General features: G+C 39.2%; 1 protein-coding gene and 1 pseudogene across 5 annotated transcripts in view; both read right to left on the bottom strand.

Moving 5' to 3' along the window:
• Positions 1-456: 456 nt before the first annotated feature.
• CACNB4 (calcium voltage-gated channel auxiliary subunit beta 4) overlaps positions 457-14,453 on the bottom strand; it is a 208,052-nt gene continuing 194,055 nt past the window's right edge. For all 5 annotated transcript variants that reach the window (XM_016151102.2, XM_016151103.2, XM_016151105.2 and 2 more), the window contains 2 exons: positions 3,564-3,749; positions 457-1,353 (listed from right to left, as the gene is read on the bottom strand). In XM_016151102.2, coding sequence (XP_016006588.1) covers positions 1,093-1,353; positions 3,564-3,749 — 447 coding nt within the window. In that variant the 3' untranslated portion in view covers positions 457-1,092. The remainder of the gene's footprint in view (positions 1,354-3,563; positions 3,750-14,453) is intronic.
• On the bottom strand, positions 6,602-6,720 carry LOC118613968 (annotated as a pseudogene).

The following is a 14,453-nucleotide window of genomic DNA, read 5'->3' as shown; positions in this document are numbered from 1 at the left end:
ATGATTATAAAGAATTTGGTGAAGGGCTAGAACATTCAGATATTCAAAGACAGAGACTGAGTGAAACTACAGAAAGATAATTGTGCCTGGTGGGAAATATGGAACCCATGCTTGCAGTGAGTGGGATAGATAAATTCCCACCTGGACATGTTTAGCTTTGCACTAAGGAGAATCCATGCCACCTTACTGTTTGGTTTCAGATTCCTGGATGTGTGTAGTTGTGCTCAGATTGACTAAATGGGAAACAACACCCTATTTTCCATTTCACATAACTAGCTATGCTTGGGCATGGCTTTACTCTTCTCTCTCACTGCTAAAGAAATTTTGAGATTTTTTTGACAGCTTCAAACGAACTCACAGTAGTGACTAAACAAAAAGCAAAACACTTTGAAACAACAGCTGTGCCAGGAAAGACAAAAATATTAAAATCTGAGGAGACCATATAATTTCTGCATTAATTCGAGATTTTTTTTTTTTGGCACTATCGATCCATTTGGTAAGTTTGAAAAGCCATTCTGGCAACATTAACATATATTAAAGTGTGTATACATTCCAACTTTAAGTGTAAATTTAGCTTCCAGCAAATAAATGCTATAGCTGGTTTTGGCTTTTATTGGTATTGTGATATTCTCATTAATTAGTTTTTTCTCAGATTTTTAAATTGATTGCAACATGCTTAAGTAGACTTTCTAGTCAATTCACCCAAATTCCAACAGGAATTGGTTTATAAATTGGTTCCAACTGGAACTGGTCATTTGGAATTTCCAGCATGGGAAATTATTTTATATGTGCCTTGATAAGTACCCTAAATTACAAATTGATGTGTCTAAACCTAATGAAGAAAACAAAAGGTACTGTTACATAAATGTTGCACTTAAAAATATCTATATGATTGGGCATCTAATATCCATTTAGACCTAAGGGCATAATATACATTTTTTTTTTTTTTTTTGCCCTTACTTAGCATCAAATGACAGCAGCCCATAAGCTCAGTAAATACTGTGCTCTGCTTGCCAAGTTAAGATGATTGGTTTATCCTAGCAGTGCTATGGCAAGTTGTCAACAGATGAAATTTTGTTTGTTTCTGCATACTCAAAGCCTGTGTCGGGAGTCATGGCTATATCCCCCAGGTGATCCTCGGTTTCTATGGGGTTTGTAAGTGTCCTGGTATGTGTCAGGGTAATCTTCTTCCACAAGAGGGTAATGATCTCGGCTATGCTGGGAACTGGAAGACAAGCGATTTCTACTCTTCCGAGCCCTTTCATTGTGATAATTTTCATCAGAGGTCATTAGACTTCGTCTTTCAATTGGAGAGTTCTCTGTGGAGTGGTTGCTGTGCCTCATACGCTGACTCTAAAAATATCAGATAGTTTATCGATTAAATGATATCAGCTTCTTCATTTAGAACACGTAAATGTATGTACAACAGTAGGGCCTATACAACAAGATGCTGAATATCTGACTTAAAGTATTTTTATGCACAAACGATCTGCTCAAAATATCTGATCTTATTTATTTGGGACATAAAATGCAAAGATGCCAAAGTGCTGATAGCTTATGAATTTAATTACATGATGCTGCATGATTAGGTTTCCTATTAAAAACACAGAATTGAAAGTTAACTGCTGAATGGAACTTAATATATTTAGGAAGGCCTAATAATTCCACTTCCATTGCAAAGATGAGGATTATTTTACCATTAGGAAATAACTTAAGTTTCAGAATAGTGTCTATTATTTCTCTTTTGAACTGATAAAGTCTTTCTCTTCCTACAGTCACACACTTCACCTTTAACTAGCTGAATGTTCCTCATACCTTTTAAAAATATTTTAATGCAATTGTGGTTCATGCTGCTCATAAAATAGTGCATTTATATCTGCATCTTACAAAATGTAAGACTCTCAGCAATATTCTTTCCAAAGGTGTATACAACAGTTATGGAGCCAACTAATTGATACATTTGTAGATCTTGCTTCCTCAACTGAAATGTCCTCCAAAAATAATCTTCAAATATAAACTAAATTCTTCTAATACCATTAATTGAAATTAATATCTTCAGGTACTTATTTAATGGCTCAGAAACTGTTATTCAGCATTTTTCTTCAAATCACAGAAAAACACATATTATAGCTGTGTCTACCTGCTTAGGTAAGTCACCTCAGTTAAGAAACAGGATCCTGATAAAACCAAAGACCCAGATACATTTTCTCTAAAGTACACTCACCTTCACACAGAAGGAAACTCATTCAACAGTCACAGTCTATACCTTTAACCTCAGCCCAGGGTCTAACTATCAAATTTCATGGTTACTAGGAGAAATAGGCCACTGGATAAAGGGCACTACCTTGACTTAAATGGAACTATGAGAACCACTCTAGGCATGAATGAGTGTTACATTCATAAATAAAGGGCAACATTTCATTTCTACAAACATTATGGAATCATATTGCTTCATGCATACAGTTCTCATCCCACAATGTACAATTTGGAGCCAATTCAAACTAGTCAGTGGAAATTCCACATTTAGATCAGCACACAGGCAGTGAAACAAAGCGAGAAATAGTCCTGGTGCATTCATGTATGTTGTATGTTGTATACAGTATATATGTATATTATACAGTAGCATATTTTCCATGTTCATTTCCAGCCTCAAAAGCTATTCATTTTTATGGCAGTTTTTCTGCTTACAAAGATGCAATTTTGTAGCAGAGTAATACAGTTACAATAACATTTCGAAGAGTGCCATTTATCTCAGAGTTAACTCTACATGATCTTCAATTATGACTATTATAACCCACTAAATCAAAACTAGTCATGATGCAAGAGAGCTCGACTGACTACTTATTTCTCAGTCAGCTGGAAGTCTGGCCACATTCCAGCAGCTGTTTGATAAATGGGAAGTAATAACTGATATAGAAAGGCATGAATCACTCTGTATCATAATGCCACTGGCTCCCCACATCCAGCTCTGAGTACAGCACCAGAACAGCAGAAGAGAGACCCTGTATTCATCCCTAGCTTCCCTAAAGGACACTTGTCATAGCTGCTGACCAAAACGGGCCCCCACACACACCCAAGAAAACTCAGGTATCTGTCACTGTTTCCGAACAGAGCAGCTCTACTCGTGTGCACATTCTGTACTGGGCAAGCTAGGGGACCCAGTAGCCTGGGGACAGGATTAGTTAAGGGCAGTCAAAGGTCCATCAATCTCAAACTATCTTAGCTTACATGGTGCCTGACACTGCCACCATTGTATAATCCTTAAGAAGTGACATGGATACTTGCAATGTTAGGTTTCCTGGCAGAGTCTACACAGAGAAATTAACTTATCTAAGTAAAAGCTATTGTAAATTAACATAGAGCAAAGTTCTAAGAAAAGGGCCACTCTCCAGATACCTTTGTCTAGGGCAGATCATGATTAAGTAATATTTTAGATTTTTAAAAATATAATGCCCACACATTTCCCTCTTCAGATGAAGGGCAATTCCAATCTCTATTCCAATCCAGTTCTCTATGGAATCTTAAAGGAAGGTCACAGAAGCACGAATGGAATGTGACAATACCTGTAACCCAGAAATTGCTGTGGGATAGGGCGAGAGTGCTGTTGAGCCCAAATTCCTTCCAAGCAGCGGGGTCATGGGGGTGCTACTGGTCGTGTGGGTGGCGCGCCAGTATGCCTCAAGGTATTCTCCCAGGTGCTCACATGCGTCCTCCAGCTGGTTTTCATCCAATATGACATCAAACATTTCCTGCAGATGACAAGAAAAATCCATTTAATCTACACTTTATGTTTTAGGCAATGAAGCCTATAATTCCACTTAATGAAGACAATGGCATTTCTAATGCCTAGCGGCAAACATCAGACCTGCGGGGATACCCCGGCGTTTTCTGTAGTCAAGTGAGGAGCTGCGCAGTTAACTATGAGCAGACTTGGAACTGACATAAAAATGGAGTGCTCATTCAATAGTTAAATTTTTCATTATGTGGGAAAAAGATGAGGCAAGTACAGATGTGTTGTAAGCAGAATACAGTGAATTGACAATGTATTTACACCTTTGTTCATATATCCCTATAGAGTTGAACCATACTTACTTCAGAATATGAGAGAAGCAATTAATGTTACTGGAAGAGGAGTTCTAAAAATGTTTTGGGCAATGATCATATCATTTGGAATAAGCATTTCATCTCTCTGCAAGTAACTATGTTGAAGGAAATAACGAACTTAGATAATTTTCAGAATGTTCGTGAAAATGATGTTATCCATCTCATGATAAAACAATATAGAAAGGTTTAGGATTAACAATAAAAAACCATATTACAGTGATTTCTGCTAACAAAAGATCATTGTGTGAAATGTGTGTAATGGTTTAAAAAGGACAAGAACCAGGAATATTTAATTGTGGGAGGGAAAAGGATGTCACACCAGAAGTATTTGGTGTTCATGTTTCTGTCAGCAAAAACTTCATCTGTTCTATAATCAGGAAATATTCTTCTGGCAAAAGTGGCCCCTCTCTCTCTGAACTGTGGTGCAGGAGCATACATACAGGATATCCCTAGGATGCAGATTCCCAGGAGGGACAGCCAGAAACCACGGCACCTCACAGAAAAACGTTATTCCTTAGGTAAGCGAAAACATGGCCCCAACTATCAACAGCTAGATCCACACATTCTCTTTCTCACTACCTCCACCATCACCCACCTGCTCCTATGAACTTTTTTTTTTTTTTTTTTTTTTACCAAATAAGAACCTCCCAGTAATGAATCAAATACAGGGTTACTGCCATCAGCACTAATATGGGGGCTGGTTTGTAGGTTAATGGCAACTGGATGACTTTGAGTTTGTGGTGGGTCAGCTGACTCACTCATCAGTGTGAGGTCTTCCTGAAGCAGAAGTCACCAGGGAAACAGTCTCCCCCCAACATTTGCTATTTGAATGTTTTCATCCCATCAGTCATTACTGAGCCTTTTGACCCTAATTTGCAAGGTAGTTTGAAAGTCCTTGGAACAGTGAGAAATGTTTAGCAACTAGGAAAAGAATAAGGTGACTTCAGTCCAAAACTCAGCCAGTTCAACTCATGTAGAAACCTTTCCCCAATAAGAATGTTTATTAGTAGATTTCAGATGATTTTCTGCCTATTTTATTAATTCATCGAATATTTACTCAGTACCTATCAGGCATTTTAGCAAAGAAAACAGACATCATCCTTATGCTCAAGAAACAAGCAATCTAGTAGGAGAGACAAGTATTAAAATCCATAATTATTTACATCACACTGGGACTTTAATTCAGAACAATAAAGAGACTGAGCCAGTTAATGCTGGAGCTGCAGCTAAAGTTCTGGATTTAGAAGGAGGCCAGGAGAGATATGTGAAAGTTGAACTTAGGAGGTATGGGAAATTATGAGTAAGTCAAAGAAGAGACCGAATGTCTCACAGTTTCTACAGCTCTGTGAACATATTGCCTTCTGATAAAGCCCTTCATCCACCAAAGTAACTCGAGAGTTTCTATCTCTTGCAATTCAAAATCCCCTTCCCCATTAATGTCAAGTTTCAACAGTTACAAACACGGAATCTGAGAATTGTCCATAACACTCTGATATAAACGTTGCATTCTCTGACAACACTGCAGTGCTGACTTGAGTGTGACAAGAACAGCCCTATCCATCCCAAAGAGTGTCCACAGACTCAGACTCAGACAGCTGACATGGGAAGAAAAAAGAGGAAACTGCCACCGCTGAAACAAAGAACCATCTGTCAGCCACTCCAGGCTAAAATTGTTCCCAAATTCTAGACTATATGTTGTTTGGAGTCAACTATTTGTATAATTTTATTTATATTAACTATATAATTCAATTACATAGGCCTCATTCTGTAATATGGGTTCTCACCAATGTGTAGTCTCGACAAGTCATTTTCTTTCTTTCATGAAGTCTTAAATTAAAGAACTCTCCAGGGACACCTGGACAGAGGGTCCTGGCAATCACGGCCAGGATTGCAAAGCCCAGAAAAGGCAAAAACAGATAAACAGCCCCCATTAAGAATGTTATTTGTTGGGGCAGAGGGAGGAGAATGTTATTTGGATGAGGTTTATATCTGACTGTCCCACAATTTCACTGTTATGGCTGCAGACACGATTAAACCTACACTTCATTACAAGTAATTTTAATAAAGTACTTATATTTGCTAATGGATAGATGTATATATCAGCATATGGCTGTTTGCTTAAGCTTCGATCATTTCTAGGAAACTACTGCCAGTGCTAAAAAGACAGCTACATGATGGAAGATGATTCAAAACTGCTTTTAGGCTTTCGAAAGCACAGGGGAAAGCAAATTTCAGCTTCTGAACGAAATACAGATATATGTATTATAATACAGAATCTGTATTATTTTCAATGAAGAAGGATTTCACAGCCAGTACATCTGTGACAATTTTTCTTTTGAAATGTTTAGGAAACGCACAGCTGATTAGACTAGAGTGCTTTTTGTTTTTGTTTTTGTTTTTGTTTTAGGTGAAGCAACCCTTGGTTGACCTCATAGATTGCAAGGAACTTGTCAGCTTACAATCCCTTATTATTTATTTATTTATTTTTATTTTTTTATGCCTACAGCACCTGGTCTTCCTAGGTGATCTCCCATCCAAGTACTAACCAGGTCCGACCCTGCTTAGCTTCCGAGATCAGACGGGATCAGGCTTGTTCAGGGCGGCATGGCAGTAGACATAGAGTGTTAGAAATGAATATAATGGGGGAAAAAATTTTTTAATTATACATGAACTTCAGAGAGAAGCAGTCCAATAGATTATGCAAACCAGCTTTGCCAATTTTTCACAAATTTACAGGTTCAAATCTAGTTAGTTCCTTACTGTGCAGTGCATGAGGCGTCTAGAGTGAGGTACAGATTTGGAAAACTATCAAATCAGCAGAAGAGGGTGTGGGTAATGGGCCAGTCACAGGTTGTGAACAATTACCCACTAAGGATATTATACCCTTGGTGACTGCCGGAGATAAGGGTAACACTGAGCTTTGTTCAAAGCACTGCCACAGTGAATGCCTCTATGTTGGGATACTTTCTTCAGCTGAGGTGGACAAAAAAAACGCAGCTGCTGAATGAAGTACATAAGAGGTGAATAGAGGGGTCAAAACAAACGATAAGGAAACCAACCCCTTTCTGGATAAGCTCTTTCAGGAAAATTAAAGACTAAAGCTTTAGAAATATTAAGAGTGGAAAAACATGCCTCTAGCTTATCCAGTGGTTCAGAGGATGAAGATGACAGGGAATAAGGAAAGGGAAAGAGTAAAGTTGAAAAAAAATGAAAATGAAGATTTGCAGTATCTTTTTAAAAAACTGGAAGTATTTACCAATCTGTCTAGTTCTCCATTCAAAGAGTATCACAAACTTTCCAAGGGAAAGCACCTGAATTAGGGCAACCAACTGTTGTGGTTTGCCCAAGACTGAGTGTTTCTGGGTACTTGGGACTATCAGTGCCAAAATCTGGAAAATTCGGGAAGAACTGGAATGGTCGATCACCTTGTTTTTTACAGAAGATAGAGCACTTTTCAGTTCCTACAGTGAGGACTGGAGTAGGTTCCACTTATTAATTTTACATTCTTTTGGGAGGGAAGCTATAGAGAGGTAGTGGGCAAGTGTTTCTTTATGACTATAAAATAATACTTTCTACCATAGAGAGGAAATTCTCATTAAAATCAACATAATTTCTAATAAGTTATTATTGAACATTTTAAATAAAAAGTTTATAAAACTTAGAAATTAATTTTGCAGTTTAATTTTAATTTTTTAAAATCTGGTACATTACTGAATATTAGCTAGCCAGGAAATTACATATATAACAACTCTCTTACAGTATATATATTGCATTACATTTATTTGTTGTATGTAGACAAAATCTCATATGGGGGATCTTTCCTATTTCTAAGTGGAAAAAAAAGAAATAATGGAGGTGAAATACCTTTATTTCATTGCTATTGGAAAATAAAGATCCTGAATCTTCCACCATTTAAAAAAATGACAAGCAAATATCATTCAGTTTAAAAAAAAAAAAGGCTGAATGGCAAACATGTAATGTTAATTATAAAATAACCAACCAATGTTTCTTTTATATCAAAACTACATTCTTTATATTGTTAAAGCTTTTGAAGTCCTGAGTACTTAACTCGCTGGCCAACTTAGTGATAGGAAACTGTACAATAAATTAAAGGGGTTTTGTAAGGTTTAAGAAGTGTTATGGGGATAAAGGAAAGCCAATCAATATTATGGGGCTCTAGCAGTTAGTCTCAGACACATTTTGCACTTTAACGAGCTACAACTAGAAAGGCAATCAGAATTCTTGCCACTAATTGGAGGGGGGAAACATGAAGGCAGAGAATATCAGTGACTTTGATCCCTTCTGGTTTCTCTCTTTTAATAATCTGTGACATTCATTCTGAACTCAACCACATTTTTCTCACCACACTCATCCATCCTATTCATCCTTCTTCACTCCATCCTTATCCTTTAAAGGTTATAAAAAGATCTAGTAGTGTTGTTGTCTGTAGAAAAGGCTCCCTGTCTGTGCTTCTTAGTTCATATGAATCAAATGCTGTAAATCAACGCTGGTGGAAGCACATCATCCCTAACTCTGCGTATCCAAGTTGGGTGGCTGCAGGCCCTGTGGCAAGAGTAGTCTCTTTTGGACTGAGAAAAACCAGATCCCATGTGGCCTTGTTTCATGAAGGAAGCATCTGAAATCGCTTACTCTCTTTCAAAAGCGGTATTATGAATTCGACTACAAACATCCAGAGGCTCTGTAACAATGAATGCACCAACGGGGGCGGTCCTTCAAGTAGATGGGTGAATCCACATGATTCTAAATAATTTAAATGAAATGACAGTGGAAAAGGGCAGTGGAAAATTTCTACCGTGATAGCAATACGATAAAGGATACTGGGCACTATCATTCCCTTCAGAGTTCTTATGTTTAATAGAATAAATCTGAGTCCGTCTGGCAGTGGAAAATAGAGGGTGATAGAAGAGAACTACTATGGTTACTGTAATGTTAGAGGTTTGCAAGACTCCGTGGAGGAAACGAGTTCCCTTTTGCAGAGAGAGCGATCAATGTCATTTTACACACACAAGAAAAAAGACACAGCTCAGAGAGTCTGAGGGTCAGCTTTTGGTAACACAAACCAGCTCGTAACTAAGTAGGATTAAGGATTACATTTCATTTATATATTCAATTGTCTGCCTATCTGCTTTTCTCATCATGCATTATGTAGCTCTCATTACCACAGTACTAGGACAATCTGAACTCCGGCCTTCTTAAAATGTACTATTTTCAAATTCTCTGAAAAAGAAAGGGGTACAAGTACCTGATAGAAGCCAAATGAAATCTAATAATAGAGATGTATATTATAAATACAAATTCAGGCTGGTCATATTAAAAAGCATATGTAAAATGGGCTCATGGGCCGTAGTCTCACAGACTCTTTTCTGTCTTCATCCCACCTTTTCTTCTGTGAATCCAGAGAGGGCGATGGAGGAAAGTCCTCCCTCTTCCAGACCTGAGGTATTTAGAAGCCCATCCTCCGAGCTCACCTTTCTGTTTGTGACAATTTAAAAAGGCCACAGAGTTTTTGACACTTCCTGCGTAAAGATGGAGGGTATGTCCCCCCTCCTTGAATCTGAACAGCCTCTGAGACTCCTTCGACTAGCAGAATTCTGTGGATATGGCTAAGCCCAGTATCTAAGCTCGAGAGATTGAAATACTTGCTGCTGGAGCCCTGAGAGCTGCCCTGTAAGAAGCGCTGACCCCTGCTGGAGAGACGCCACAGGAAGACACAGAGAGGGAGAAGGGCCGGCTGAGCCCAGCCTTCCGGCTCTCCGTGCTAAGGGGCCAGGTCAGCCACCAGCTGAATCCCACCAACTGGGCACTAAGTTTTGGGGTAATTTTTGCACGGTAATAGATATCTAGAACCTTGTCCTAGAACACGGGTGGCAATTTGGGAGGGCTAGCTTTATCGAGCCTGCCTCCTACTCCAAAAACAAAGTGTGACTAGACCATTCCCATTCATTTATTCATTGTCTATGCTGCTTTCCTGCTACAAAGGCAGTGTTGAGTAGTTTTGTGAAGATCAAATGGCCCACAAAGCCTAAAATATTTACTATCTGGCCCTTCACTGAAAAGTTGAAGGGTCTTCTTTTAGAAAACACCTTACTTATGAAATTGAGAGACAGCAGAGTTTGCCACACCAAAATGTGTCTTTTTGGTATACTGATTATTTGAAGCTGATTATTTTTAAGAAACGACAGTCTCAGGAATAACCTATGACCTTCCCTGTAACTGCCTGTGAGGATTTAGATACAGGATCTGCACCAGGAAGGCAGCTATCATCACAGACAGCAATAGTTTAATATGAATTAGGTGTGTTGGACAAGGAGGCACCTAGCAAGGCATGGGACCCATTGTTAAAAATGGCCCAGCAAACATTTGTTTATAAACCATTGGCTTTTCCGTCTTCACGTCAATTGCCTTCCTATCCTCTGAAGTCCTAAACCACAGCTGCTCTTTGTCCTAAGCTTAAAACAGCATAAGCTTTAACTGCCAGATTTGTCCTTGGGTCCTACATTCTTAGGGTATCCCTGTATGTACATACATAATTAAATTTGGTTATTTTCTCCTGTGACTCTGTCTCATGTCAATTTGATTATTAGACCAGCCAGAAAAAGTAAGAAGAGAAAAAGAGGAAATTTCTTCTTTCCCACAAAATCCCTAATTCTTTCTCTAGGATAATATATAATAACCAGACTGTTGCCATTCACTATCTACAGTCTTGCTAAAAGAGGACAGAGATATTATGCTGGCTTTGGCGAGGGCAAATGACATTTAAAAAGCCAGTTCAGCTTTCTTGGTCTCAGTTCTCTCATTTGTAAAATGAGGAGGTTGGACTGGATCAGTCTTTCCCTAGAAGTATTCCATAAATCACTAGACCCATGTAGAAAGATGATTCTATCGTCAAAATTTAGGGGAAGTACTGCATACTATCTGTCCAAATGGAGATATAAAATGGTCAAAATTAAGGCTTCTGCAATAAAGAAGCCAGTCTACTCTTGCTTATCTGTTTTCACAAACATTTCTGGTATCAGAGCTCTTTCCTTGTCACACCTGTTGACATCATATGGGACTCATATTAAGAACATGCTCCAGGAAATACCACACCAGGTGCTCTTAAAGGTTCCTTTTTTGCTTCCACAGTCCCAGAGTCTAGGATTTATTTTTTCTGGCTACAGAGTTGTAATTTTTTTTCCTCAGTACTTTTTAAGCCTTCCTTCTCCAAAGAATGCTGTCTTTAATTTCTTAACAATGTGAGACTCTGCCAGTGTAATTTGCTGACTTTACAGATTGGAGATGCATCACCCAATCAAGTCACAAATTCTCCCAGAGGAACTAAAATGACAGTGATCACCCATCTTTGGATGACAATTATAATTACCATCTTGAAATAAAGCAAGGACATATGCAGACACATTTTTAGATTACTACTTGTTTTTATAATCCACAGATTTCTTCGCACATGCCAAAATAGAGTGTAAAATTCCTTCTTAGCATTACAAATACTATTCACACAATATCCAATATTTAATAACATGTTTAATACGTAAACAGTGTTTAGAAAATCCTAAATATAAGGTAACCTTGCTTATCCAGACTGCTTATTTAAATGTCCAGGTTATCTCACCAATTATGTAAAACAAGGAATCGTTTATCCTTTATCCTGCTGAGAGATGATAGGGCGAGGCTGCCTTCCCCATGCATGAGGCTGTCTGAAATTCCTGAAATGGGGACAAATTTGAAGCAGCTCACAGTATTCTTTGCATTTAATATATGCACCTATCTTTTCTTGGTTTCAGCTTTTTTCAGATGTAACAAGTTGCATCATATGAACAACTACTCAATTATCAACCCCCTTAGAAGTAAAATATTTCCATTTTAATAGAACACAAGTATTTTTCTCTAGTAATTATTAACAATACATGTTAATAAAGTCATTCTCATAAAAGGATCAAATTAACAGGAAACAAGTTCAAGTCACCTAAAATGCATCTCAAGGCATTACTGAGACTTCTAATAATGTTATTACCCAAAATTGTGAGCATATTAATCTAAACGAGTGATTCTCAACCAGGAATGATTTTTTCCCCCTAGAGGACATTTGGTGATGTCTGTGGTTGTTACACTTGGGGGTTGCTAATGGCCAGGATGCTGCCGAACATCCTACCATGTACAGAACTGCCACCGCCCCAACAGAGAATTATCCAGCTTAAAATGTCAGTAGTGCTGAGGTGGAGGAAACCCTGATCTAAAATACTCTTTTGATCTATGAGACTTATGAAGTAATACCTGTAAGCATATTTATGACCTACCAAATTGTTTGCCAAGAGTTGACTTAGCAAATTGTAATCATAGCAGACTATATAGTCCTTGAAGGCAGGAACGTATCTTTGTACCCCCTGTACCTAGCACAGTACCAGGCCTAAAGCTTAAATGATGTTTGCTGAATGTATTTTAATTCTTGGCAAGAGGGTCGATTGTAGGGGAACCACATGGAATTGAGACGATTAAATACTTGGAGTTTGTCTGGTTTAACCACACGGAGACATAGATACCACGTCCTCAGATATGCCCATATGTTGACCTGTAAAAGCATCTAATCTCAATGATGTTTTGAAATAATGAGGATATTATCTGACTTGATGTATCTTCTTATTGCCATACTCTCCTCTTCCCTGGGCTCCACAACCTTCATGGATTCCATAATATCTCTATGCTAATCACTTCTAAAACCTAGATGGAATCAGAGTCTCAGGGTGGAGAAGGAATCTTAGATACCATGTTCATATCTTAGATAGCACACCACATCCACCGCCTTCACCAGAGGAGATTCCTTTCACAATATCTCTGACATCTGTTCATAGAGACTGCTCCACGCCCACTTGCCACTGAATGCAGTTAGAGACAAAAATAGCTCACTGCTTAGAGAGCCATCCCATTCTTTTTGGTGTTTACATTTGGGCAGACTTATGAAATGCCTTTCTCCTAGTGGGTCAACCGGATCATTCTGTCCAATGACATTAGTCCAGCCTAACTGCTCCTGAGTCTACCCAGACCCACCCCTTGAAACTCCCACTGGTCTTAGCGCCACCTCTGGGACCTCAAAGAACCAGTCCACCCTGACAGAGTACACCTTTCTACATTTGTGAAGACAGACATGGCAAAGGCGGTTTGAGATATTAATCTGTGTTTTTTCTTTTGTGTTTTCCCCGTTCTTGTCTACCGTTCAAGCAGGTGTGGGGTCTGTACTCCCTTGTCTCAGGGGAAGTTCATGGCAGAAAACTGACAACTCTCCATTTCCCCTCCTGGGTTTTGTACCCCAAAAGCCAAAATTGGTTGGAGAGATTTTGCTAACTGCTTCTGGAAAAGAAAGAAGGCAGGGATGCTTTTAGTACAACCAAAGCAGAGAGAAAGCTCCTTTAATAGCGACAGCAGGGGAAAAGGAGACACTTTCCCTCCCTCAGCCAGAGAAGAGAGGGAGCTCCTTGCCAATGTCCCAGGGAGGAGGGGCTTGCCTTCCCTGCTTTGCCAAAGATTCCCGTTTCAGATGAAGTTCCAGATGAAGTCGGAGGCAGCAGAACCTCCATTCCTAAGGACCACGTGGTCTTGGTGGACTGTTTTCCGAATTGGAACTTTCCTGTTTGCTCCCTCAGCTTCTTTGTCAACCCCAACCCTAAGACTTGGGGTCTTTGTACTGCTCTGGATTAGGATAAAGGCAGCTGCTAGCATGGTAAAATATCCTGCCTGTCCAGTGGGATGGGGATTAAAGTAGAAAATGAGCTATTTCTTTCATGACCAAGTTGGAGACCAGAGATTCATCTACACTACGCAGTTATGTGTAGAGGTGGAATGGCATCGTGGACAGAAATTTGTCAGAGTCAGACATATCGAGCATAGAATCTTGGAGTTGATTTACTAATTCCTACCTCCAACAAGTTTCTTAACCAGGAACTTAGCTTTCTCCTCTGGAAAGTAAGGGTAATGTTATCTACTATGGTGGTCACAGAGGAGCATGCTCAGATTTCTCTGAGTGAGAACCTGCTGTGAGGAGTGTAGGCAGCAGACAGCCCTGAGTGGCTGCACCTTCAGGGTCCACTGCAGCATTCAAGCTGAGACCATGTGCTCCCAGACTGCTCCCAGACAATTCCTGAGCACAGCAAGAGGGATAGAGCCTGGACACTTCTGCCCAACATGAGACTCCTCTAATGAGCAATCTTTTCTCTGGGGATCCCCATCTACATGACTGAGATTTTCTCAAGGCTGCCTCATAGTCTGAGGCTCCAGTTCCTCCTTCCTTTCCCCTCTCCTTTCACAGAGTGAGACCTGCAGCAGGTCTGAAGGCTCTC

This window comes from Rousettus aegyptiacus, unplaced genomic scaffold, assembly GCF_014176215.1.
Source record: "Rousettus aegyptiacus isolate mRouAeg1 unplaced genomic scaffold, mRouAeg1.p scaffold_m13_p_2, whole genome shotgun sequence".
NCBI classification, from domain to species: domain Eukaryota; kingdom Metazoa; phylum Chordata; class Mammalia; order Chiroptera; family Pteropodidae; genus Rousettus; species Rousettus aegyptiacus.
This window is presented reverse-complemented; position numbering and strand designations above follow the sequence as displayed.